This window comes from Lates calcarifer, linkage group LG7_1, assembly GCF_001640805.2.
Source record: "Lates calcarifer isolate ASB-BC8 linkage group LG7_1, TLL_Latcal_v3, whole genome shotgun sequence".
NCBI lineage: Eukaryota > Metazoa > Chordata > Actinopteri > Centropomidae > Lates > Lates calcarifer.
Window position 1 is genome coordinate 9,788,387 of NC_066839.1, and position 26,409 is coordinate 9,814,795.

Here is a 26,409-nt window from a genome sequence, read left to right on the forward strand (position 1 = left end):
AGTGCAATGTAGAAAGTCATTAGTTAATGTTCACATTAAACATCAGACTGGGTGTATGACTTTCGATTGTAGGTGCCAGATGCCCTGTTTTGAGTATTTCTAAAAATGCTGTTTTCCTTGGATTTACACACCGCAGTTTATAGCGTTTTCTCAGAATGGTGCCAGAAACATAAAGCAGTGAGCAGCTGTCCTATGGACGGAGACGCCTTGTTGGAACTGACAGAAAGGCTCCGGTAACTCAGATAACCACTCTTTACAACTGTGGTGAGCAGTAAAGCATCTTAGAATGAACAACATGTTCAGCCCTGACAGCCAAGAACAAAATCTGAGGTTGCAAGTGGGCACAAGCTCATGTAAAACTGAACAGTTTTAAGACTGGAAAAACATAGCCTGGTCTGGTGGATCTCCATGTAGAGGCACACAGATGCTAGGGTCAGAATTTGGTGTCAGCTGCATGAATTCATAGACCCAACCTGCTGTGTGTCAACAGTCCAGGCTGTTGGTGGTGGTGTAATGGTGTGGGGATTGTTTTCTTGACACACGTAATGGTGGTAATTTGGATAAAATCACCTATCAACATATATGTAATTCTCTATCTTTATATTGGTATTAAAAATGATGTAACAAAGGTCTTGAACATCTATTGTGACGCTGTGGATAGATGACAAAACCAGTTGGAAATGTTTATTTTTGGCCAGTCCAGTGAATTGGACAAATGGTGATGCATGTATTATAACTATGTATTATTATTATGAAGCAGGGCTGCTCAACAACTTACATTTACCACAATAGTTCCACACACCCAGAGTTATTAAAGACATATACCAGGGTAGAGCAACGTCTCTTAACAGCAGACAGATTAATATTGTCTTACAGTTTATGTGGTCATGTTGCTTAACTTTAGAAGAATGTACTGTGTTCAGAAAATGAAAGCAGTGCAACATGGTGTGTCAAATAAAGCCTCCAACATTTATTCATTGTCAGCATTGCTAGTGGCAGTCTGGACTACAAACACATGGAGATTGAAAACCAATTGCTTGATTAGTCCCATACAAATAAATAAAGCAATCTTAACTAATTTAATACGAGTCCATTTGAGGTAAGGCTCAGGAAGGAATAGGTTTTGGCACACAATGACTGTCATACTGTAGTATATATATGTAAAATATAAATATAAAAATAAAATCTTAAACTATAGCTCTGGTCAAAAATGTAAGGTGCAAGAGTAGGCATCAATATGTCAGTGCATTTTTAACTAAATAGCACTATGAGCATTGTGCACCATAAGCTAAGTTTACTGCTGAAGTTGAGATGAAATGGAAAAAAAATGCCAGAAAAATAAAAGCTAAAATACATTTTCATCATCTGAACTTGTAAACATATTAATTATGGTCTTAAAAATCCAAACAATCTGTAAAATTCATTGACTAGTGAGAGACCAAACCTAGGAGGATGACAGGGTAAACAAAATATCATCGCAACTGACAACTCTTCACAGATCAATGTGTAATTGGTTTAATCTCCCTAATTATACTATGATCAAGTTAGTAGGTGTTCATGAAAGTGTGCAACAAGGAGAGGCAGTTATGTTTCCATTTGGTTCGAGTGTGGATGAGTGACAGTGCTCTCCCCCATTTCAAGTATATAGTAGGGTTTTATCAGTTTGTTTGTGTTCATGTATTTCAGTTAGTGGCTGATGTAGCTCTGCAGCGCTTCCTGGATGAACTGGAGGCTGCGTCTGTACAGGAATGAGTCCTTCTTCTCCGGCTTACAGATGTTGAGATGATCTACATCCACCTCGATGAGCTCCCCGATGCCAAGATCTGAAACCAAATCAGAGCAACCTCAAAGTAAGAGCAACATTGCAGACATACAGCTTTAGATCACAGATGGATGGGTCTTATGTTCTACTTGCAGTAGTGTTACGTACTTGCTGATTGTGTTGGCACCACCAGTATCTTGATCATGGGACCAATGTTTGTTGGCAGCGTCTCTGCAAAGCTCAGGACCTTGAATTCCTTTTCTTTTGCCATGTTCAGGAAGTTCTCATTCAGGTTACGCAGTGCTGGTGAGTCTTAAAACACATGGACAACAACTCACACTAGATCTTGAACAAGTTCTAGGAAACACAAGCAGTCTCAGACATCAGATTTAAATTTAATCACTTACCTTTACAAAGCTCCCTTACTTCTATAGAGGGAAAGAGGAGATATCTGACATTGACCGAGTACTCGGCCATAAAAGTGCCATGGTGAGGAACACTATAGAACATAATGCCCTTGGTGTTTTTTAACAGCCTGTGCATATCTGGGTCCTCTGCAGCATCCAGCAGCATTTTCTTCACAAGTAATCCTGACAGAGAAAAAAAATCAATAACAAGACGATGATACAGACAGACAGAGAACTTTTGAATCAGACATATACAATCACATGTAGGTGCAGGTGTTAAGTAAGACCAAGCCACTTGTTTTTAATGTTGTGTTCAAGGGATGTGAGTAAAAGTCTGAGATGCTTGTGGAAGGAAAAGTCTGACAAAATACCTCCCATACTGTGGGCTACCCAGACCACAGGCCTCTCTCCAACCCCAGCCAGCTTTAACTTCTTCAGCAGCTCTCGACTTCTGTAGGCCAAAGACGTCCTGAAGAGACGAAAGCAAAAAATGTATCGACAGTTTGCTCATTGATAGCCTGTTGGAATCGTGTATAGTAAATAGTGGAACATTTGGGAATGTAGGGCCATGCAAGTACAGGAAAATTATGTTATCTCCACATGTGAAGCGATCGTATTGATTTTGATGTATCCAAAATCATCCTCAGTGAAATAAAACGTGATAAATGTTTCAAAATATTTCATTTCACATTTAAAAAAAAAAACAAACTACAGATTCTTCACCTCTGATTCTCGGCAGGACACTTGGCCATCCAGTCACTGAGGTGACTGTCATACTCCACTGACAGTACTCTCAGGTTGGGACAGTCAGCAGCCAACCATGACTGTCAATGAAACAGGACACAACACGAAGAAGAATAACAGTGAGAGATGATTCGTTTTCCTCAAGATTAAATAAAATCTGCATGAGATCGTCACACTTATTAAGCAGCCAAACACAATATATTGAGTCTCCCCTACAGCCAGAAAGACCAATCCATAGTTTACTACATTTTACACTTTATGGTGATCCATTATATTACACAGTGATTAGAGGAATTAGGTGAATTTCATACCTTTGGCCAGCACTCTGTGTAGTCATCCCTGCTTTCTGTTGCCTCCTCTTCCTCTGTGCGGTCCTTCTGCCTCCACGTCTTAAAAGCTGCCCCTAGAATCCCATGGATGAACAGTACATCTGCTTTGATCGGCTGGCTGGAAATTAACATGTGGTCAAAGATAAGTGTTGGTTTAAAAGTAAAATAAAATGAAACAAATTTTAAAAGTTATGTGACAATAAGAATCGATGGTTTTCCTACTTGCCACGTGTTTGTGGATGGAGGATGTAGACGCCATCTTGGTATTTCTCTTTCACCGATCTCCCTATCCAGGTTGGCCAGAGCGCGAGCTGCATGAGACGCCTGCATGACATGAGGAGACTGCATCATCTCGGCCAGGACAGATACCCAGCCTGAAGGTGTTATACAGGTAAGAAGGAAATGGGGAAAAAAGATTGGATCCATTATAATCTGTTGTTACAACTGACACAGAAAAACTAACACACAAACAAGTGTTAACATGTAAGAATACTATGAGCAAATAACATCCTCTGTACACCCAATCAAGACTGCACATGAGCAGAATCCCCTATGCAATAATCTGACAAGTTACAGACTCACCAGACTGGGCTATGGCCTGGTGAACACTCTCATTAAGCGCCAAGTTTCCTATGATACGAACAATGTTCCTCTGTATCTTAAGGGAGTCTCTGCGGAGCTGATAAACCCTCTGGAGGAGCTGTAGGCCCCCGTTGGAAACTATGTGGTCACAGTGGCTCTGGACCTGCAGACAAGAGAAACGTGTTTCAGTAAGTTCAAAACTTAGTCACGTTACCATAAATGTCAATCACATTCTCTACATTAGTATACTACACTTGTAAGCAGACAAGAGCAACTCCAGCCATGAATTAACTAAACTAAAACAAAGTGTTTTGTGTTTGAATTAGCTTTTACATGAATTACTTTTAAATTGTTGGCGGGAGAGGAACACAATGTGCTGTAGAATACACTGAACTATAATGATTATGATCAGTTGTCCAGACCAAATCATGTTTAGATGCACAATGGCCATCATTACCTTTGAGTGCTGAACTAGTGCCTGTAGACAGAAAGATTCCACCTTCTCTGAGGGAACAGAGGTGAGGCTTTGAGCGTAAGGCAGCCCAGTGCCACCAAAGCACCAAAGACCACCCTGCAAAATGGGAGAGTACAGGTGTTAGTGCATAGCATTTAGAGGTTTAAGTTTTCAAACTTTTTGCATCCATCCAATATGATTACCCGCTGTGCTGCCATGGACTGAGTGCTCTCTCTGAGGGCCAGTGAAGTGAAGTACTGAACACATTTGTCGACCTCAGACAGAGGCAGAGACGCCAGCAGCTGCCTCAGTCCATCCTCTGCTGACGCACCCTGTGAATAAGATGTAAACACAACTTAGTTACCATGTCATATACCTCACACAGTATATGTATGAGGTAAAGCTGAGGCAAAGGATCAATAGGCATTTAGTCTTTTTCACTGAGATACATACATCTTCCAGACCAGGTAGCGCAGGTGGGGGTAGGAAGAATCGCAAAGTCTACCTGAGGAGTCCGGGCTAGGCCCACCGCAGTTTTCTGGTCTATAACCTGGGCTGCTGTCTGGTACTGGTAGTCTGCAGTATTGACAACAGGTGTAACTTAATCCCTGCCATATTTTCCTTGTTCTATATAAACCTAACATGACATACAATGATTTTTGCATACTTTACCATGCCAGTGGTGGTTATCTGCAAGCTCCTGTACAGCCTGCAGTCTGACGTCTTTATCGGCTGACTGTGTCCTCTTCAGCAGGACCCATAATGCCACTTCATGTGGGTCTGCATCTACGTGGCTAAAGTGCTCTAAAACATACAGATACAGAACAAATTAATTGGCTGAAAATTCAGAGAACAAAGAGGAAAAGTGTGCACAAGGATGCCTAAGAGTGCTCTGAAATAATAATCAATATATCAGTCTACAATGACTAACTATCAAAATCTACAACACCACCTTCAGACTATTACCACAGCTAGGGAGTTACAAACCTTGTGGTTGCAAACCTTGCGTCATCTGTTTGGCAGCTGCTCATTTTTAAAAAGCCAAAAGTCAGTTTATTAGAGATCTCACTGGGATATAATTTTGGGAGTATGTGATTAATATAGAGTTAATATAGGAGGAACAAAACAATCAGAGTTGTGTATATTACAGTCAGTTGCACAACATGCACATTAATGCACAAACTATGTGACATTCAAAAACAGGATATGCATGTGCAAGTCAGGTGTTTCCTGTTCTAGTCTTCATCTTCACTCCACAACCTTAGTTTTCTGAAAATTAACTTATCAACTTCTGCTTTTCTAATTCAAGAAACAATGGGGGAAGTACAGTTGTTTCACACTGTGAACTCAGTGTGATTTCCTGGTGAACTGGTACAAAGACAAACTGATCTTACCATCTAGTGATTGGAGCAGAAGCCTGGAGGATATTTCCAGAAACCTCCGTGCTGCTTTGTGAAGTTCCCTCCTTGCTTTGTGTGTAAGCCCTGAGAGACGCACACACACACAATGGAAAAATAATTACCATGACCATGTATAAAATCAGTATTATCAGGAATCAGTATGCTACCAAGATAACAAACTATTACTGTAGTAATGGTTGCTAGCTGGTATCTCAGCAAAGGTTCCATGAAATAAGTGAACCTTGGCTGGTGGAAGTGAGATCACTCAACAGACTGACCCACATATTCAGGCAGGAAAGATAGTAGAGAGGGGAAGGAAGGAACGATAGGACAGGAAATAACGATTGCAGATGTCACTGGGCACCTGGAGATGACAAACTCACTCTGGCTCTGTGCACGTACAAGAAATAAATGAAGCTACTCAGCATATTTGCCAGATGTCATCCATCCACTCTGGGGAAGTAGGGCAGTGTCAAAAAACAACACATCTAAACTAAAAAGAAATGCTCCTGTTCTCAAAAGTTTTGTAGGGTGTTTTAGGAGGGACACACATCCCACTCAAAGTCTCAATGACTGACAATCATTACCTGCAGTAAGGTTCTCCTTTTCATCTGAGGGCTTAGCTCTCAGATAAATGTAAGACTTGTACTTCTCCTGGAAAATTGCACTAGTGTCAATGGTCACAGCCTTGTCCAAGGCGACAACCTCGTATGTAATAAAAATACAGCTCCTGCAGAGAGATAGTGGACAAGCTCAGGCACATTCATGGTGTACACAGATAAGTCTTGGCTGTTTAGAAGTCAGGCATTAAAATATCTAGATCTGCATGTAAATACTGTAAACTTACCCCAAGATAACTGCGCCAGTTACTTTAGCAAATTTCCCTACATTTCAGCAGAAAGGAATCTGTATTAACCAACAGTTTACACAAAAGCATCCAGGTTTAATCCACGCATTTAGAGTAATTAGGTCTATGAGACTGTTGACAAATTTAGGTCCAGTAACTCACTTAGATCTTTCCACTGAAGCACTCTCTTCACCCCAGGCGGACCAGCTGTGCTCAGTCTCCGGCAGCGGATCAAACGTAGAGCTGCAGCAGACATCCTCCGTCTGCGTCCCCCCGGTATGATGAGGCCAGGTTACGTTAATCACACCACAAAAGAAACCCAGAATTATCCCAACCTCTGTATATATAACACCAGGAACTCAGTTGTATATCGTGTGGTCAGTACCACGTTTGTCAAAGCTAATTCAATGGAAATCGCATAAAAGTTACCGAGTGTAAAACTGCACTGGCACGACAAGACTCCAACGATCAAACAAGATCACAATACCAACATTTAAACAACTTGTGACAAATAATTAACGCCGATTATAACCTACTGTCTGATGACAGGCATCACCTCCCATAAGTCCTTTAGCTAATGTTAGCTAGCTTTGCTGCCGTTAACTCGGAATAACTGAGCCGGTTGTCATTGTCAGTCAGTATAACCCCAATGTATGTTAAACTAAAGCAGCCCTGTGACACCCCCTACACAAACATTTATGTTAAGCTCAGAGGTAAATAAACCTTAACACTAACTTGCTTAAGATTTAGCTTTTGGCTAATGTGTCGCTTTCAGAGTGCACTAACTGTAAGCTACCGAGCAGACTGATTAACTTAGCCCTTTGCTGCCGAGTTTATTTTCATTGTTGAATAGTGACATTACCTTATTTAATGACTGACAAGGTTTACTAAGAGTGCCGTTAGTATTTCTCACCGCTGCTGCGCCCGGTGTTCACACACACAACACAACGTAAACTTGTCTCACAAATAATACGTCATCCACCACACCTAACGCGAATAGGGAAAAAGCTATTAACAAAAGTATTTAAAATTATTATCAAAAGGATACACGACACATGCTGTTCATTGTGTGCAATTCGGAACACGTTTTATGTTAACTGTAGTTGTAATAAAATATTTGCGGTCCGGTGAAGCTCCATGGCTCTGTGGACACCAGTGTCCTTCACCTCCCAGACTTTACTGCAGTGTACCATTTCCCCTGTCAGGAAACAGCGGTTAGACTGGACATAAAAAATCATAAGTGCATAAAGGGCGTGGACAAAATCCTACAAATGTATACAACCCTGTAGTATATAAGTAGTATAATGCAACAACCAGGCAATAAAGAGAAACTGTTATGAAAGTTATTGTGTTTACAGAAGGACATGTTGATGCAGGTGGTAATGACTGATTGATGTGAGGCTGCAGTTTGTGGGAGTGTATTAGATTACAGTCAGTTGGGTGTTTATTTTGTAAGATATATCCCTTATTATATACACTCTTACATGGCATCACAGTCTCAAAAATCTGATCAACATTTGCCAAAAAATATGAAACTTCTCTAAGGTAGTATTTATTTGGATGACTACAATATTAATTTGTTGGATTTTACAGCAGGTGCTCATGTTATTATGTCCATGTGTTGCTTTATGCAAGATCAGGACACTGCTTTGTTTATACAACCAAACACTCTACAAACTCTGTATGGAAAACTCAGTTGCCATGTGTTTGATTCTTGCTTTTATTGCATTAACTTATGAGCAGAGTTCAGTAAATTACATTCAAACATACATAACATACAAAAACTTCTTGCATTTAATGCCCTCTTTTCTGTGTCTCTCTCGTGCTCACACATACTGTACATGCAAACACACGGACACTAAATTACTTTGAATGCCACACACACACACACACACACACCACACACACACACACACACACACACACACACACACACACCACAGCTCTGTAAAAAACATGTGTGAGGCAGCAATTAAAACATCAAATGTGTTTAAAGCTGTCTCCACTAGGTTTTGCATAGCTACGTCAGTGACGCCTCCACAGTATATTAATTACAGGTTAACACACTAACACTCGTCTTCCTTTGGGGTACACTCACACAATCCTTCTCGCTTTTGCATAGTTGTTAGATGATCAGCAGGGCAAAAGCAGGAGTTTTGCCTTGTATGATAAATGCCCACTCAGCAGTATGTATTTGTAGATTTTTGCCTTGTCTAAACTAAACAAAGATTCTGTGCAAGCATACATTAGTGTCAATCATCATTAAATACAGGCTGCTAATTTTTTAAAAGGAATAATTTCTGTTCTTACATAAACGAGCCATTTCCACATTATTAAAAGTGTCAAATTATGTTTTTTAAATATTTTACGTCAGCAATGAACGATGAAAGGCAAGTATGCTTTTGTCAACACCAGATATATATTAACTAACCAAAAGACATACAGAACTGATTCAGAGTGTTGCTGTGTCGAGCAGGACGCACAGTTGACCTTGACTTCCTTGTTCACTCCACCCAACTCCACCTGGTCATATAAATCAATACAGCTTTAGTCCAATATCATTTGTAAATCCATTTACAACTCTGGGCTCATTCAGTTAGTGTTGGTATGCTGCTCCGATTCCTCTCAGGTGCATGTTTCCTGGTAAGCTCTGATAATGCTCTCATAAGCTGGAGGTGGGGTCTGTGTAGCGTGAAGACCCCTCAGGCCGTTGTTCCCCCAAAATGACTCAGGTCTGGGAGGGGTAGCAGCTGGCTGAGCTGCAGTTTGAGCTGACCCGGCTGTTGTGGTCAGAGTCGGGGTGCGAGGCAGCGTGGTCTGGCTTCCCTCCTCTGCCTCCCTTGCGATTTGACTGCACTGGAGAAGAGGGTGGAAGGTGGAGGCCCTGAAGCTGGATTTGTGCCCGAGCGGGTCGAGGTGATCTGGGGAGGAGGTCTGGCGGTGGAAGCTGAAAGCAGCGCTGACCAAACTGTTGTTGCTCCGCCGGTCGTAGCTGCTGTTGCGGTTAAAGCCTGGGCGGTTTCGGGCAGAGGCGCGCGATTGGCGAGGCGGGCGGCGGGTGATGCTGGCAGAGCCTGCTCTGCGTCGGGACATCCAGGTCAGGATCACGTAAACCAGGGCCCCCAAGACCAAGCCCACAGCCATGGACACACAGAAAGCTATGATCAGAGGGACTGTGAAGAGAAAAATATATCAAAAAGGACTATTTTATGGGCTGCTGCGGTATTTACTTCTCAAACAGCCTCCAAATTCTGATTTCTACATGATTTGCCATTTATCTCTTCCACCCCATTAACTTTTTTACTCCTCAGGATTATTCTGAGGGACAAGAGTTTAAAAATAGTTAGGTACATGCAATACATTTAACTGCACTTTATCCTTAATAGCAGTCTTTTTTTTTATCATCCCCTGGGAATGGAAGGAATTTTAATTAGAATCTATGGCCTTACCAACATTACAAAAAACATCTGTTTGTAACAAATGGAGGATTGCCAGCTGTGTCTTACAAGATGGTGTATCTTGACAAAATAATAACAGGCTTTCGTCTTTCATGTTTACCAGAGCAAGTCCTTTGGAGACAACAAACTGATTGCTTTTCTTCTCCACAAAAAAGGCACTGACTTTTTGCTTGTTGCCCCTGGCCTTGGAAGCAGTATTGCCAACATAAGCGTGCTTGAGAGAAGAGAGAGAATGCAGCGGCTAAGACAAATCCTGCTGGCTCCCTGCCAGGGAAAACAAATCAATTTCCTTTCAATACAGTTAAGCGTTAAAAAGACTGAACCTATTTTGCTACCAACCCATATTTCCACAGCAGCTTTTTCTATGACTTTAGGAAAGGGGAAAGCAGACACTGGTCAAAAGTCATCTGGAAATGACATTTGGGAAAATTGAGGAAAGAGAAACACTAAGAAAACACGACAGTGTCTTATAGATTTGGACTGAGTGTTCCTAGAAACCGAAAAATGTTTCTTTGAATATTCTAATTTGTTTGCTAAAGTAATCTTCAAAAGGAACCAGGCTGACATACTGTATCTATTCCAGGGGTGATTAAAGCTTAAATTCCTGAGAGAACAGTGGTGCCAATCAGAGAGACCACATAAAAAAAGACTAGCTAGATAGCTAGAAGAAAAGGGAAAATAGAAAAAAACTCACCAGCATCGAAAGACTGAAGTATTTCCAGAAAAAGATTTGTGTTGTTCTCGGCCATGACTTTATCTCTTCTGTTGGAGGAGAAGGAGAGAGACGCAACTCAGTCTGTATTTTACTCCCTCTTCTTCTCCTTTCTCCTCTTCTTGTGTCAGTTCTTTCTTTTTTTCTGATGGGTTTTCCTGTCTTTCTGCCTCCCCTCTTTCCTGTTCTCTCACTTTCTCCCTCTTTTTTGTCCCTTGCTCACTTTCTCTGTCAGTCTGTCTCCCTCAGAGGGAGACTCAGCCCAGAGGCACACACAGGACTGGCGGCTAACTCTGGCAGCTGTCTTGTTTATGGAAGCGGAAAACTACACTGTCACATTTCCTGCTTTTCTGCTTGAAATTAGCAACAGGAGTGGCTTATCTATCCAGGACAGAGATCCTGGAGGTGGGGAGACGGGGTGTTGCTGTGATCACTTCCTTTCCCATCATTTCCTTCAGGTTGATTAATGTAAAACAGTATCACTCCAGCGCCTTAAGAGTCAGTTCTTCTGATTTTACCATAGGAAGGTCCACCACACTCACCAGTATTTTTGTTCCTTTCAAAAATGATAAATATTCTGTTTTATGTCTCTCATATTTCTTCCTTCCACCACAGAGACCACAGGCGACAGTTTTGCCATTAGCTGCACCAGCAGTCCTGGGTCTGAAACGGGTGTTGAAGGCAAAACCACAGCTACAATTGATGGTGGCAATGCTGTAAGTGCTTTTAATACTCAGTTGTAATGATGCAAAATAATCTCGCTACTCTAGAGCATTTTTGAGTGAGTGTGTAGACATCTGCCTGTTCTGAGTTGCAGCATCTTTGTTAGTAAGCTCAGTCTTTCCATAGTGTCTGCCAGGTCAGCAGTGCCTGTGTTGGACGTCTGGTCCTTTCTCAATTGGAGCAATCCAGTAAAAACACGATAAGATAGAAAACCAGCACAGACACTCTTTCAAATGCACCAACATTTTCTACTTTGAGATATTCTTTTTTTTCTAGCCATGACAAATTAGGATGCAGTGAATGAAAATAAAGCTCCTCATATTACTCTTTCTTGATCCCACACTCAGCATTGTTTTAATCCACTCCAAGCCAGATCTACAAGGTCATCAGTACAGTCAGAGGGAAGGATGCAAGTGGTCTTATTGGTATGTATCTAATGTAAACCAGTCCATTTGCCCCATCATCTTTGGATTTTAGTCCCAAAAGTTTATCAAAAACCATCCTTCACCTTAATTACAACCTCAAGTCAACCTATGAATCCCATCTAGTAATACAAAAAATATGTGATGTTCAGTCAAACTCTTTGTGAGTGTTTTATATTAAGATGTTGACTACTTTCAGCTGTCTCACTGGCAAAGAGAGGGGGAGAGAGAGAGAGTGGCCCGACCAAAGCTTGAACTTCCTTTAATTGTTGGCTCTGCTGTAAAACCTGTCCAAAATAACCAGCAAACACACATAACATTCTGTGAAATAGTGTGCCATTGTGTCCTGTTTTAGTGTAATTTGAGGGTAACAGGCTGTGCTGTTCATAGGTGGAGGAGAAATTCTTTATAGTTTAAGTTCATGGCTTTGTCAAAATGTCATTGGGCAGAGCCATGGGAGGTTATTGTATAGTCGTTAGTATCTTAATAAGGAATTTATCTCTCTGTAAGGACTTCAACAATGTAGGCAGCAATGAAGGATATACTGTATTATTGTCATGTCATAAAAATCATACAGAAAAGTGAGCAGTTCGTGTCTGTCTTTAATGAATCAGTAACTTGTAAGACTCCTGAGCTGTAGCTTTTTCTATTGATGGGACAGCACTGTATAAACTAGGATTTTACAGGAAGGAAGATATGTCATGCTTTGTTTTTCTCTGTAAATAAATAAATCCCACTCTGATCTGTAATGTTTGGATTTAGAGAGGCAGTGTTGTTAGAAAAATAACGCCAACCATCAGGGAGTGTCAGTCTCTGCTCTGTGTTCCTTCTCTTCCCTCTTTGACCAGTAGATGGAGTAATACTCCACCATAACTTCATAGCACATCATGTGTAGGTCTACTCCCAACCTTTTCATTAAACATGTGGACTAGCATGTTTCAGACAGTTCAAATGAAAGAAAACATCAAGTTTGACTAATCAAGGTCTAGATTCCCACAGAAATCATGTTTGAGCTAAGGTGACGTCTCAAATTTAACATGCTCTCTGCTTCTCTTAATATGTAATGCATGTGTTTGCTGGGCTTCATATACTGTACTGATCTTTATATCATATTACACTTATACGCTATATCATCCATCAGTATATTTTTAGCAGCAAATGCATCCCACAGTTTTGATATCAGCTCAAAGTATGTATATTTATGGTTTGCAGTGACACAAGGTTTGGTGTATAGTGTTTGTAAGAGTTGTGAAAACCTGTGGCCTTTTCCCCCATAGAAAGCCATGGAAAATGGTAGTGAGTTAAATTCTACATCTTCTTTATGCCTTACAACCTTGGTATATATTGGGCTACAAACACCAGTATAATTTATTTGACATAATTTGTAAGTAGAAGGATTTGTTCTCTCTGCTTAAGGAAAAATCAGAGTCAGCATTATAATAAATGGTTCTTTAGACAGGAGCAGTCCATAAAATAGAGTTGCAGACCACTATTTCTCTCTTTGGCATTATGTTGATTTTGACATGCAGGTTGACAGCAAACTTTCTAATGAGATTTTAGAAAAACTGCTGACTGTGCATCAGAGAGATTACCACACTGGCAGTTTTGGTCCCAGCTCTCTGCCTGTGCAATGATTAGATAAGAAAACAGATCCTGAAGGGGAAGGGTTTGGGCAACTCTAGGAAGATTTCCTATTGACCCCTGTGCATTGTCTCTGCTCTCTGCTCCCCTCTGCTGCAGCAAAGGCTCTTCTCTCCTCTGCTGAATGTGTTTGGTCCTGAAGGGGCTCTGGACGATAGAGGTCACCCCGAGCCGAGCCTGCGTAAAAATGTAGGAATCAGCAGTCCTTCCCTGCTGCAGAGGAGCCGGCCAATCCAACTAAATCCCGCAATCTTTCATCGCTCTGGCAAGTCAAACAACTTAACCACAGAATGGTTTGATTCATATGTACATTTATGAGGATGAAATGCTGATTTTAAACTACCAAGGTAATTGCCTTTGCCCTTGGCTTTGACAGTTGTGATTAGGCAAGCCTGTTTGATTTTATTTGGATGGTATATATTTATTTTTGTTGTCATTATGGCATAAATTATTGGCCATAACCTGTCATTTTTTTCAACAATATGAAGACACTTGGGTATAAAAGTTATTTTGTGGAGGGCTTTGCCAGTAACACCCTATTATCACAGTAGTTAGTTTGCTTTTGGGTATGAGAGGTTTTCATGTTCAACAATTCCTAAAATCTCAATCATTACCCCTCCTCCACCCAATTTTGGCTAGCTGAGGGTTTTTTCCCCTAGTAAACAACATGTTTACTCAGTCACTGCTGACAAACAGCACAGAGCAGAGCTTCAGTAGGGTGCATAGACAATACAAAAAACTAGAAATCTGAATTGAATAGAAATAGATTTTAGAGAGTTGTTCCTGTTGTCCCACAGATCCAGATCCATAAAATTACCCTCATTCACCTGCTCCAGCTGCCACCATCTTACTAACATGAAGCCAATCCATAAATTAAACTTAGATGCAGATGGCACAAAAATGTACTCACAACTGACTGAATTCAATGTGAGTTACATCTTTGCATTCAGTGTTGTACACAGAATTGAGCTGAGGATCTGCAATCAATGATAATTTATCAACTTTCAATTTTACATGCCCACCCCTCTGTCTCTTCTCTTTATTGAATGACAGTGTGTCCAGAGCAGCATAGCTCCCCTCTCAGCTCCTCTAAGAGCTCTCCTGAGATGATGATGAAAGGACTTGTCTAATGGGATTACACCTCGCGATAAGTGCTCAGAGCCGAGTGGTTCATCACACCTCCCTCCTGCATTTTAAAGAGTGGCATTGATCTGCTGTGGTGTAGCTGTATCTTGGATGTAGAGTTTTAGACATATGTTTTATTGGCGTGGCGCGTTTTGATTATTGATTGTCTGTATGATTACTCTTTTGTTTCTAGCTGCAAAATTTGAATGTATTGCGAGAAATCATTTTTAAGGAGAAATCCACCAGGTTTAAAATCCCAATTTGTCATTTCTAAGATATAATACAAGACTTGATTTGTGAAATGAAGCAAATCCCCCTTTAACCTGAGCAGCAGAGATGCAGACTATAGTGATGATGTCATGAGATAAATCCTGGAGGTGCTCAAAAGGCAGTGAATAATAGAGCAACACACAGGACTCTGTAACAACAGCCATGGTGACTACACTCAGATAAAACTCTTTTTTACTTCATATTGTAATACTTGATTGTCATTAGTTCTGTACATTAATTGTGTCATTACAGGATTCATAAACATCAAATTCTAATAAAAAGGAAACTGTAATAACAAAACACAAAAAAGTGTAAGAAAGAAACATGTCTTTAAAATATATAATAAGCCCAGTGAGTATCCAACAAGGAAAATATATGCATACATATACATACTTATGCACACATATAGACTGGTATTAAAATATGTTGTACAATATTTATTTTAATTACTATTATTACTACTACTATTACTATTACTATTATTCTATGAATAGCCGCCTGGCTGCAGTAATACAACTCAGTGGCTTGTTGGTGAGGACAGATTTTTTGTGACACCAGAAGAAAGAATAAAAATAAGTGATTCATCAAGTTATCATAGTTTTTTTTAAATCTCAATAAATTGATAATTCAATAAAGATAACTTTCAGTGTCCATGAATGACAAAATAACTGAAACACTACTGAAATGTCATTTATACAGCAATTAACAAATCATAAAGGTATTAAGACGAGTCACTAGAAAGTGTCACTTGACCATCAGCAGTGATGCTCTGATTTAACAGTTAAATGTGTGTTTGTGGATGTTTGCTGTTTAAAATCACAGGGACATTATAATGTAAATCCTGTTTTAGGGTGGATTTTCCCCTGTATGTGTAGAAAAGATACTGCCTTATTAGAAATTCACATCACATAAGCGGTGTGTTGTTGCTGCAGCTAATTCTGTCCTCTCTTCTTCCCTCATTTGGTCTCTCTCTCACTTACTCTCTTGATGACGAACACTCTCTCTCCCACATTCACAAATGTGACACACGCACCTCTTACGGTGGCACCAGCAGAAGATACCTGGCACATTATTGGTCCTGATGTCTCACTGAGACGGAAGAGACAACCCTTTTGATTGGACAGCAGGTGGCAGTGCACGCAGACTAGGAAGCTGTCCTGTCTGCAGAAGTAAAAGGCTCAGGCGAGGGAGGGGACCTCTGGGATGTTCAATACACATACACATGCGTGCTTTCATACACATACAGTATGCGCTTACATCATCGTCAGGGGAGGAGCCTCGGTGAGTCTGAGGATTGCAGACTGCTACTGCAACAGGGATGACTTGAGAAGAGGAACACAGCAACATGGGCATGATTCAGTCTTGGTACTCTGCAGTCACAGTGTGAGGACACCAAACTACTGCAACCCAATCTGAGTCCTGATCAGAGCATGAGAGCGCTGCCAGGGTGACGCTCAGGAGTTGGGACGTGACTTTGGTGACCTCAGGACAGCGGCATGGCATCACCGCGGCACTACGGACGCTGTACTCGGGATATCACCAACGTGATGCAGAAGCTGCAAGGTAGGTGTAAAATGCTTACTCACTCACACTGCTCCACCTTGGTTTGCAGCGGTTTTAGAGGTGACCTGGCGACTTGGCATGACACAGCAGAACAGTGTGAGCCCGAGGCACTTAACTGTTACTGTAAAAATGCCTGACATGCATCTTCTCCTTCTGACTCATGACCCCGTAAGTTTTATCTTTGGAGAGTTGGAATTCAAGTTTATAGAGCTTATAGATATGGTTGGTTTGGGAAGGACATAAATGAATGGGATATGCGGTGTCACAGCATGCAGTACTCAAGTACACTGGTCATTTTTTGGTTATTAATTGTGCGTTGTCTGACATTCATTATCTGTCAGTGTGTTAGTTTGCTTTACTTTCTGCTGAGTTTTTCCCTTTCCACTGAGAGTAGATATGGGGATGCAGCAAATCAGATTAAGTGAGCAAGTGTGTGAGAGATTGATTTATTGCATTGTTCTAGTATATATTTTTATTTGTGTGTATTGTCTGTGTTTACGTGCGCGCATGCCTGTCGTGTATGTGTCTGTGTTTACAAGTTTGCATGTGCACACACAACACGTGTGCATGTGTGCGTTTGTATGTGTCTCTGTATGTGGATAGACAGAGAGGCAGACAATAGCAAAGCTAATCCCCAGAGGAGCTGACAGGATGAAGTCTATTCCTCCCTCTTAACTCTGCTGTTGTAGCAGGATGATCATATCCTCAGCTTACTGTTCAATATAACTTACTGAGGCTATAACACTGGCACAAGTGCGACGTGATGTTTATTCTTTTTAACCTTTGATACTTAAAAATAAGTAATTCTGGCTTTCTTATCTTATCTGATCTCTGCTCCAACTTTTCTTTCATTTGTACACTGTATTTGCAGCAGATATCAGCATTTATTCAGTATTCTCCCTTCCTAGAAGTCAAATAATGTGGGTGTGTTGTTTGTGCACAATAGCTATTCCATAAGCCTCCATCGTAAAAAAAAAAATGTGCATCTCCTGTGTGGCAAAATCACACCTTGACAGCATGAGATTGATGACCCTTGCAAAGTAGCAGGGAAGTCAGGTGACACCAGAGCCGAGATCCAATATGGCTGCTCCCTGTGTGGCTTCTGAGGTGGCAGTTTCTGTGAAGCTGAGAACAGCATCACCAGCATCAAACCACGTGGCTCCTCTGCGTCACTCTGTGCAGGTGTGGGTGCACACTTTGAATCCCGATCGTGCTGCCATTGATCTAATTTTAGTAAGCCTCCCCTTAAAGCTGTCTCTACATAGTGAAGACAAATTGATACAGATGCATATTCAGTTATAATTCATCCAGTTTTAGGATGCAGCATCTTACTCAAAAACCCAATCGTCTTCAAGGAGAACTGCATGATATTTTATCCACACCAGAGAACTCAGGTGTTTCCTGATATCTTTGAAAACTAACAAGGTGTACTGTAATGAATTTGCAGCCACAAGAGAGTCCGCTACTTGAAGCCCACAGTCACAGGTCACATTTATGCCTCCAAGGCGTGAAATGACATGAGTTGTAAATAATGCAGTTTTGCCCCAAGTGCAACCCTTTTCTAAAAATACTGACTGTGCCTGCAGTCGGAGGTGTGTCTGTACATTATCTTCTGAAACTTTTATGTGATTACACCAAGCGCTGTTTTTTACTATCAGCTGATTTTTTTGTTGGTGTCTCGTGGCATGTAAGCATCGCAGATAAGATGAGCCTTGTTGCCGTGGTAATACATACACATGAATGGATTGGGTTTGTGGGAACAGAGCTGCTTTATCATAGCCATGTGTGCCCTAATCACACAGAGACACACAAATTACATAAGGTGTTTTTCTTCTGCTTGCAGCCTTAAGTAGAGATACACAGTTCTGACATCGTAACCTGTGGTGTGATGATTTAGATCATCAGTTACAGTTTCTTTATGTGTCACTCTTTGTGCCACGTATGTTCTCCTCTGAGTACATGATCATATTAGCTTATTTACAGGGGGCACATGGGATCTAATTTGACGTGACATTTAATTTGATGTGTCCTGGCGTCAATCTCCCGGGAGACAAGAGCTGAAGCTGTGATGATTATCATCATCAGTGTTTTTTAGGAATCAAAAAGGAGCACTTTTATGTTTTCATTAGTCTGAGCATGAAACAGCTCATAACATATGTGGAACATAACATAACATAACAATGAGTACCTTGTCTGTGGTATCATGTGGTGTTTCTATAGGTAGTCACAAGCTTGGTCCCAAGTGACAGCTCTAAATGAAATCAGTGTTGCCTTTGTTCAGGTTGGTTTGATTTTCATTTCTCAGGGTTGCAGTAATTGTGTCTCTCCTCTGGGGTAATTGTTCAGAAATTTGTTATATTTATGTGTAAATTTTCACTTGTTTTTTGGGGAAAACTTGGTTGCAATCTAATTTCTCACCACCTGAGACTTAACTAAATATAAGGTAATCTAACGCTATTTGTATGTCTTTTAAAGCATGATTAGATTAACACTCCTCAATTACTCCTCCTCTCACGAGAGGACAATGATCTCAAATTAGCCACGTTCCACAAATCACCAGATACCATGAAATGAACTATAGTCCCTTTAGGCTCAATTTGGAAGCTGTTAGCAACCGCTCAATGCGACATCAAAACAGTCAAAACTTTTGCCCCAGTTTTGGGTCTGTGTTTTCCTCCCTTCAACCATCTCTTTTGGAGTACCTCTCTGTCGCAGTGAAAAAACAGCAATTAGTGACACCATATGGCAGAGAATGGCGAGGCCGCTTTGAACACCTCCCAGCCTGAACTCCTCCATATGCTGTGGAATTTGCCCGTTTGTTGTCTCTCCTTAATGAGAAAAGCGATGCACTGTTTTTCCTATTTCAATTTCTCACCTGTTTTCTCTGTCGTGGGCGGCGGAGGCACACATTCCCACCTACGCCTCTGGGTTTTACCGTCTGCTTTGCCTATCAAGCGGACAAGTTTGCTAAGTCTCATTGTGTTGGGAGCACCTGCTTGAGTTTTGTGTGCGTGGGTTTTGTGTAATCCTGCACTGGCAATTTGTTTGTAATCAGATAATACAGAAGGAGATTGAGTTTCTCTGTCAGTTCAGGCTTTGGGGGGTTTGCGTTGTGCAAAGCAGAGTGACTGCATTTCAGGAAATATGCAGTGTAGTTTAATTTTATAAGCCCCTGCTAATGTTATTTTGGTCAAAGAAGATGCTGAGCAGGAGAAAAGGTTGAGAAGGAGAGGCTAAAGGGCAATGTCAGCACATCTGGAAGACATGAGTGCCACACTGAGAGTATTGGATTGATGAAATAGAGATGAGAGAGGCAGCAGGAAAGGCAAGAAAATGAGACTGGACAACGGGGGGAGAAACAGAGAGAGAGCCCACACTCCAGTTTTTAAGCTCCTGATTGCTAGTGGGACTGGCACAGATCCTCAAGTTGGCACAGGGCCAGAGTGACATCCTGTTGCCAGGGGCGACATTATGGTTCGGCCGCAGCCAAGGAAGGCCGAAGCAGACGGTCACCTTGAGCCATGCCAGCCTCCTGTTTAGTTCTGACACCACCATTTATCGTCTGCGGCTCTGGATGCTGCGGCTTCACACACACATGTGCTCACGCTCGCGTACAGACACCGAAACAAACACCGGGTGTTAAAAATAGCCGTGATGCATCTGTTTTTTTTTTTCCCCTATCATACCACTGGGAGTCAGCAGTTTAGCTGAGTGGTTAAACAGACCCAGAGCAAGTCTTCAAGGCCATCAGACCATTAACATGAAGCCATTACTCTGTTGTAGCCCCAGAACTGTGGCAGTAGGGTCAGTGTGGGATTGTTGTTATTTATTCTGCTGCTTCTTCTCCTCATCTTTCCAGATTGTGTTTATAACTCGTTGCCACAGTGGCAGTCACATGATAGCCTGCATAGGCTTTTTTCACCCTGTGGGCTTATTGGCCATGTCTGGTTCAGCTTCTGCTTCTGTAACAGAACATTATGTTTGACAAAATGGTATGTGTGTGCATGTGTGTGTGCGCGCCTGTGTACTAATGGGTATTTGTGTTTAGTCCACTCTCACTTTCTCAGTGACATCTTCTGTTGCAGATCAGATTATAATCTCTTTGAACCTGACAGTCATTGAGGGTTTGAGTGACATATCACAAGATTAGGTCACTGGGGGTCCCACCCATACAATATGGAGAGTGGGCAAGCCGTCATCTACTCTAAACCCCTTTTTGAAAGGTCGCACCTTCATGAAGGTCAAATTGTTTTCAAGCTCAGTGAAGCAAAATAACACACATACGTAAGCTTCTATTTATAGTTAGTTCAAAGCAGAGGGGAGAAATTGACAAAAACCCATGGAGTATAGATTTTTTTTTTTTTTAGCTGAAGAAATTACACCTCCTTTTGGCATTTCTGTGCAAGTGTTCCTGCCAAGTTGGGTGTCTGCTGATTTCACTGAACCTCACAAGGCAGGGTGCCTAAAACGTTATGCAACACAAGCAGCATTTAATGAAACTGACAGTACAAAGACTCTTTATAGATGTAATGAAAGGAGTATTTACAGGTCCTGTTGACCCTGTATGGACCATTACATTCAATGTAGAGCAGAATTACAGCTTTAGGCTGCACTGATTCCATGATACAGTTCCTTTGGCATTTCTCTACCATCTCTGATGCTTTCTGTCAGATTGAGGCATCAGATAGTTTTGATGGACATACAGAACAATGTCCTCACAGATAAAATCCCGACACCTTTAGCTTCTGACCCCAGGACACATTCAGCCTTTCTCTGCAATACTTTGATGCGTTCTCTTATCTTTCACCCACAGACACCTCTGTCCCCTTTTCTTCACCTGTCACAATGTGATTGGATTGTGGAAATTTTTGCCTCTGGCGCTCCATTTAGCACTTGAAGGTTTTTAAATAGAGGTCAGATTGTGTTGCCCTGAACTCTGAGAGGTCAGTCAGCCAGATAATGTGATGATTTCAGCATACCTGAGTTAGGAGTGGAGTAGGTAATTCCCAGTTTTTATTTAATCAGCTTGGAGCACTAGATGGGTTGGGTTTTCCACAGCAGTCTGTAGTTTTTAAATAATCTGTCACTCACAGAACAGAACATTGAAAGTACACCTGAGCTTGTCCGAACCTTTCATCATCATCCTGTTTGTAAAAGCCAACTCATCTTGTACATACGGTATCTGAGGAAAAGTAGGCACTTTCTCAGCTGTTTGCTCACGTAAACCTTCCTCCTCCTGGATTCAATTACCATGTTACCATGTTCCTGGAGGGAGGGGATCCATCATCCCTTTTCATTTACCTTCAATGAAAATCAAAGCAACGGAAGTGCTGTATCTATGAATTTCCTGTTGTGTTGCATGCTGACATCTGCCCCCCCCCCCCGGGCCCTCTCTCACTCTGACGCTTCCCGCTCCAGACACAAACACAGCCTGCCACCTGACGTAACAAAACCTTTTTAATAATTCAAGAATGTTCAGTGAGAAAAAGTGAGCATTCAGGAGGATATTTAAAGGAATCCCCTTACAGAGAGGCATTACCAAGTGGACAGGTGCTTGATGAGTAAAACAAAAACAAAAGGCATACATCTGCTGGTTGCAAAAATAATTTATTTAGACTCACTTTCAGTAAGACAGAAAACGGCCCCAGCTGGATAAGCATGAATGCACTTAAGTGGTTGTGTGCAACAGGATTTTGTAGATGATTCTGGCTCTGTTCCAGTCAGTATTTTTATTTCACAGCAAAGATGAGACTTATAACTGAATTTACCAGCCCTGGCCACAGTGATTTATTTAGTGTGCTGACGCCAGTCCTTTCACTTTACCCGTCCCTGTAATGTGTGGCGGGCCACTGAACCTGGATAAAGAGCTTAGACTGTCTGACCCACTCCTGCACTCCCGCTCACACACAAAGCATCACATGGGCACACACACAAAATCGTCACACACACACATTCATAGAGAGAGCTGCAGAGAAGCATCAAGCTGAAAATATATTTTCAAAGCCAAATTGAGTCTTTCTAATACCCTTAGTGGCACTGAATGGTGTTTTGATATGACCCCTGGTGGCTCCAGTGGAATAGATGCTTTGTATTAGCCGCATGCTCAGTCTGTTTATGTGTGCTGTTAAAATTTGGTTTTGTTCAGCTTAATGTCTTCCCCATAATAAAGGAGCCCAAAGAAGATTGTAGCTCAAATCCAGTAAAATGGGAATGTAACACTGATTTGCCACAGGATAGAATTTGATTTCCTGCGGCATCACTGTCAGAAATTAATCAAATAAAAAAACGAAATAACAGTATTTTTTACTGTAAAATCATAAATACCTTTGCTTTTTTCCCACTTTAATTTATTGGCATTGTCATCTGCCTCATTGCATTGAGTATGTGTGCATGTGTGTGTGTGTGTGTGCCAGTGCCAGTACTGCAGGTGCTGAAATTATTGTATCAGTGGCCTGGCTTTAATGAACACTGTGATATTTGGACATCTTTGTCAACGACAAAGTGCCGTTTCTGCACATCTGCTACTGAAAAGGGAGTGATGGTGCTTGAAAGAGGAAAGGGGTTGTTTTGATAATCACTTTGACTTGTTCCCCCCTTCTTACTCTCTTTAATGTGGTGTCATTATTACTGAAATGTAATTAGCTATGCTAATGGGCTGGCATTTGGACTTCCGTCTCAGCACTTATGTTGGGACTGGTAAAAATGTGCTGCAAATGAAGTGGGATGGCGAATGGAGAGGCTGAATGGGCACATGAGGGTTGAGTGGAGATGCTGAGGGCGTGGTAGAGGGTGTTATTGAGTGTAAGGGCTAAAGTACTCCTGGTGGAAGTGCAGAGGAGGTTTTTTTTTTTTTAAATTAGGAATTGTTGGGGTGAAAGCGAAGAGCTGGAATCAGGAAGTGGATAAAGAAGCTATTGGGATGAGTAGAGGGGCAGAAAAGCCACCAAAACCTGTTAAATTACTTTGTGTGTCAGTGAATGTGTGTGTGCTTGTGAATGTGTCTGTATGTGTGTGTGAGAAAATGGAACAATTACAGGGTACCTCTGTAGCACACAACAAAGCCATCCATTTAGTGTATGATAGCTTTAACAGGCATGTTCCGTTAATGTTGTTCTGCAGAAGAAGATGCATTATCGTTAGAGAAACCTAAAAAAAGCCTCCTGCAGCAGCATGGTGTCACTGCCTCTGACTCCCTTGTGCAAATCATACTGATATGGTACAGTACTGTTCTTTGAATTTAAATATTCACCCTCTTGAATAATATTAAGATGGTATAATTGAATTAATGCATTACTAAATTAATGTGTGACCTTGTATGGTCTGCAGGAGGAGTGCCTGTCCGTATCTGACTGTCCATAATCACGGCTGGTGAGTTGTGGAGTCATTAATAGATTAAGAGAGATCAGAGATGCTCAAGTACAGAGCAGGGTCATCTGAGAGACTGCAATTTAAAAGCTGAGCTTATGCTGAGCCTGTTCATTTTTACCATCCTGACATGTCCTGACTTGCCTTGTCTTGTCATAGCTCATCTTGTCTTCTCTGGTCTCTGCACAGTATGTCTTCAGATCCGACACTTACAAAATGAACTTGCATTACTTGAACTGCAGACTTAAAGCTTATCCCATCCACTAGGTGGCGCTGTGCCTCTATACTCCTCTCATAAGACTAAATAAAAAGTCTTGGCTTCTCAGAAAGCAAACTCAAATATCCTTAGGGTGAATAGATTATGATATGAGCAGAAGCAGCATTATTCCTCCCTCCAGCAGGCTGTTTGTTTTTCTTTTAATGGCTGAAAAGAGGCTGTTCCTCCTCTCCTCGCGAAGCCTCGCACCCCGCAGACATACCTGTGTGAGCGCCGGGCGCTGACCCACGTCCCACCTCCACAACCTCAGAGAGGGGATCGGGTGTTTTGTAGGGCTGCCAGGAGCTCCATTAGGGATCCAGACCAGCTGAGGTTCAGTCTGTTTTAACCCTCCAACCCTCCTCCCTCCTCCTTTCTCTCTTGGACAGACTAGAACACTCCTGAGGTCTGCAGCCTAAAGGAGTCTGTTGGTTTATTCCCGCACATACTGTAAATGTGAAAATGATTGTCTCCATTCAGCTTATTGTATTCTGCCTGTGTGTTGTAGTGTCTGTGTGTGTGTGTGTGTCTCTGCACCTGCTCGCCCTCCATTTCTTTCAACTCCCATGGTGAAGCCTAATAAGTCCCATGAATCCTCACCATCTTGTTTTGATTTTGTCCCGGGGTTGTTTTTCTAAACAGTTTAGCTCTCCAGGGAAGTGTAGCTTTTCTCACTGTCTGCTGTACGACTGCTAACTGGAGGAATCATCTGAACCGTACCCACAAAAACAAAAATGTTTTAATAGACTATTTGGACTTCCACCATGGCTTGTAATTGGACTCAATTTTCTGTTGCTTCATTGTTAATTTACTGTAATAAACCAGAATCTTTGACAGGCTAAATTGATTGTAATTGTCAGGTTCAGCACCTCGGCTAGTTCCTTCACACTTTTGAATTGAAGTGTAGCTCCCCAGGAATAATTTATCAGACGCCAAAACAGATTTAACTTGGCAGACGGACAACAAATAGTGCATGGGCTCATCGGTCAATATAGTCTGTTCCATTATTTACATCACTGACAATGAGTGGGCTGAGTAGTGCTGCACAAACAGCAGTATGTTTAAGAACAATAGATTTTTTGTCTTTTTGTGTGGCTGTAGTACAGTATAGGCCAAAGGATTTTCTTTTCCTGCAGTAATATTATCGAGTAGGGATTGTGAGTGTTTGCGGTGTGAATGCCTCAGTGGATTCTGCTCTCCACTGATGTAAAGTAGTGTTTTTGTTGTCTAGAGTGTGCTGGTAAAGGCAATGTATATGTAAATAGGAAACATGGGTCTGCATGAATATTTCCTGGAACTCGTACTCTCTGTCCATCCATAATACCTGCACACACACGCACACACACTCAGGCACATTCACAGTAATCGTACTGTATATACAGAAATGTAAAAGGGACGCTGGCAGACACTCGTTTCAAAGACAGGTCCGTGGAATAGGCTCATGATGACACTATGACGGCCAGTTTCTGGGCTGCTAAAGGGAGGAGTGTCAGCAGTGTGATTATCAGCAGACAGATAGCGGCTGACAGCTGCCATTGGTTATTGATGACTTTCATAATTAAAATCCCTTATGGGGGGAGCCCAAAGAACAAAAGAGAAAATCACACAAATGATGAATGGTCCTTTCATCTTTAAGGCTGATATAAGACCCACTATGCTATTCAGGATGAATATTGCTTTCCAGGAAACTCTCTGAATATGGTTTCAAAGAAGAGCCCAGTGCTTTTGATATTGCCAGAGCTCGCTGCTGTGTGTGTGTTTGAGTGTGCGTTAGGGAAAATGATCAGCAAAATGTGAGGAAAATGGACAGACTGAATAAAAAAGAGCACAGGTCAGACAGAGATAGAGACAGTGAAAAGGACAGGATGTCATCATATAGGTACACCAGTATTTTCTGTTATCATTTTACTGCAGCATTTGAGGGGGATTGGGGTCATTTTGACCCTGTAACACAGGTTTGTTTCTGATCCAGTTCCTAGTGTCAGCAATAGTAGCAATAGTGAAACTCTGATTTTGCTGCATATAGTGTGGATGTTACATGCTGTATGACATCCAAACCTCACCTCAGATAGTGTATTCACTTCTATTGTATTATGTTCTATTCAGTACTCCCTCCCCTGGAGAAAACAAACAGACAGATGTACTGTATGTGACTGGTTGAGATGAAAGAGGATCCTTACAGTAGCAGATCAGACAGGACGACTGCCAGTGATAGTCTGCTCCCCTGCAGGCTCTATAGAGTAGAAAGCTGCAAGCCTCAGAGCACCGCATGGTATCTGTGTAGATGAGAGACAGAGAGAGGAGGGGTATTAGAGTGCCAGGAACACATAGGGAATTCCTGAACGTCTG

General features: G+C 41.6%; 2 protein-coding genes and 2 long non-coding RNA genes across 4 annotated transcripts; 2 read left to right on the top strand and 2 right to left on the bottom strand.

The window, feature by feature from the left end:
- Window positions 1–950: 950 nt before the first annotated feature.
- serac1 (serine active site containing 1) lies at window positions 951–7,505 on the bottom strand. The gene is given in 18 exon segments (XM_051071854.1): window positions 951–1,823; window positions 1,931–2,074; window positions 2,170–2,352; window positions 2,541–2,638; window positions 2,893–2,993; window positions 3,225–3,360; window positions 3,465–3,523; window positions 3,525–3,616; window positions 3,825–3,987; window positions 4,282–4,395; window positions 4,482–4,610; window positions 4,732–4,776; window positions 4,778–4,854; window positions 4,951–5,082; window positions 5,673–5,762; window positions 6,266–6,408; window positions 6,526–6,562; window positions 6,688–7,505. Coding segments are annotated over 18 exon segments (1,974 nt in total). The 5' UTR covers window positions 6,782–7,505; the 3' UTR covers window positions 951–1,686.
- On the top strand, window positions 1,761–3,430 carry LOC108880893 (uncharacterized). The gene is made up of 3 exons (XR_001960550.2): window positions 1,761–1,850; window positions 2,909–3,032; window positions 3,311–3,430. It is a non-coding gene; the product is annotated as an uncharacterized LOC108880893 (long non-coding RNA).
- Window positions 3,544–15,391, top strand: LOC127142658 (uncharacterized). The gene is made up of 5 exons (XR_007813616.1): window positions 3,544–3,633; window positions 3,907–4,012; window positions 11,311–11,411; window positions 11,766–11,843; window positions 13,581–15,391. It is a non-coding gene; the product is annotated as an uncharacterized LOC127142658 (long non-coding RNA).
- Window positions 8,232–11,050, bottom strand: myct1a (myc target 1a). Its single transcript, XM_018672606.2, has 2 exons — window positions 10,678–11,050; window positions 8,232–9,698 (listed from the first exon to the last, which is right to left on the bottom strand). The coding sequence occupies exons 1-2, from the start codon at window positions 10,730–10,732 to the stop codon at window positions 9,151–9,153; spliced, it is 603 nt and encodes a 200-aa protein (XP_018528122.1). The 5' UTR covers window positions 10,733–11,050; the 3' UTR covers window positions 8,232–9,150.
- Window positions 15,392–26,409: the final 11,018 nt, after the last annotated feature.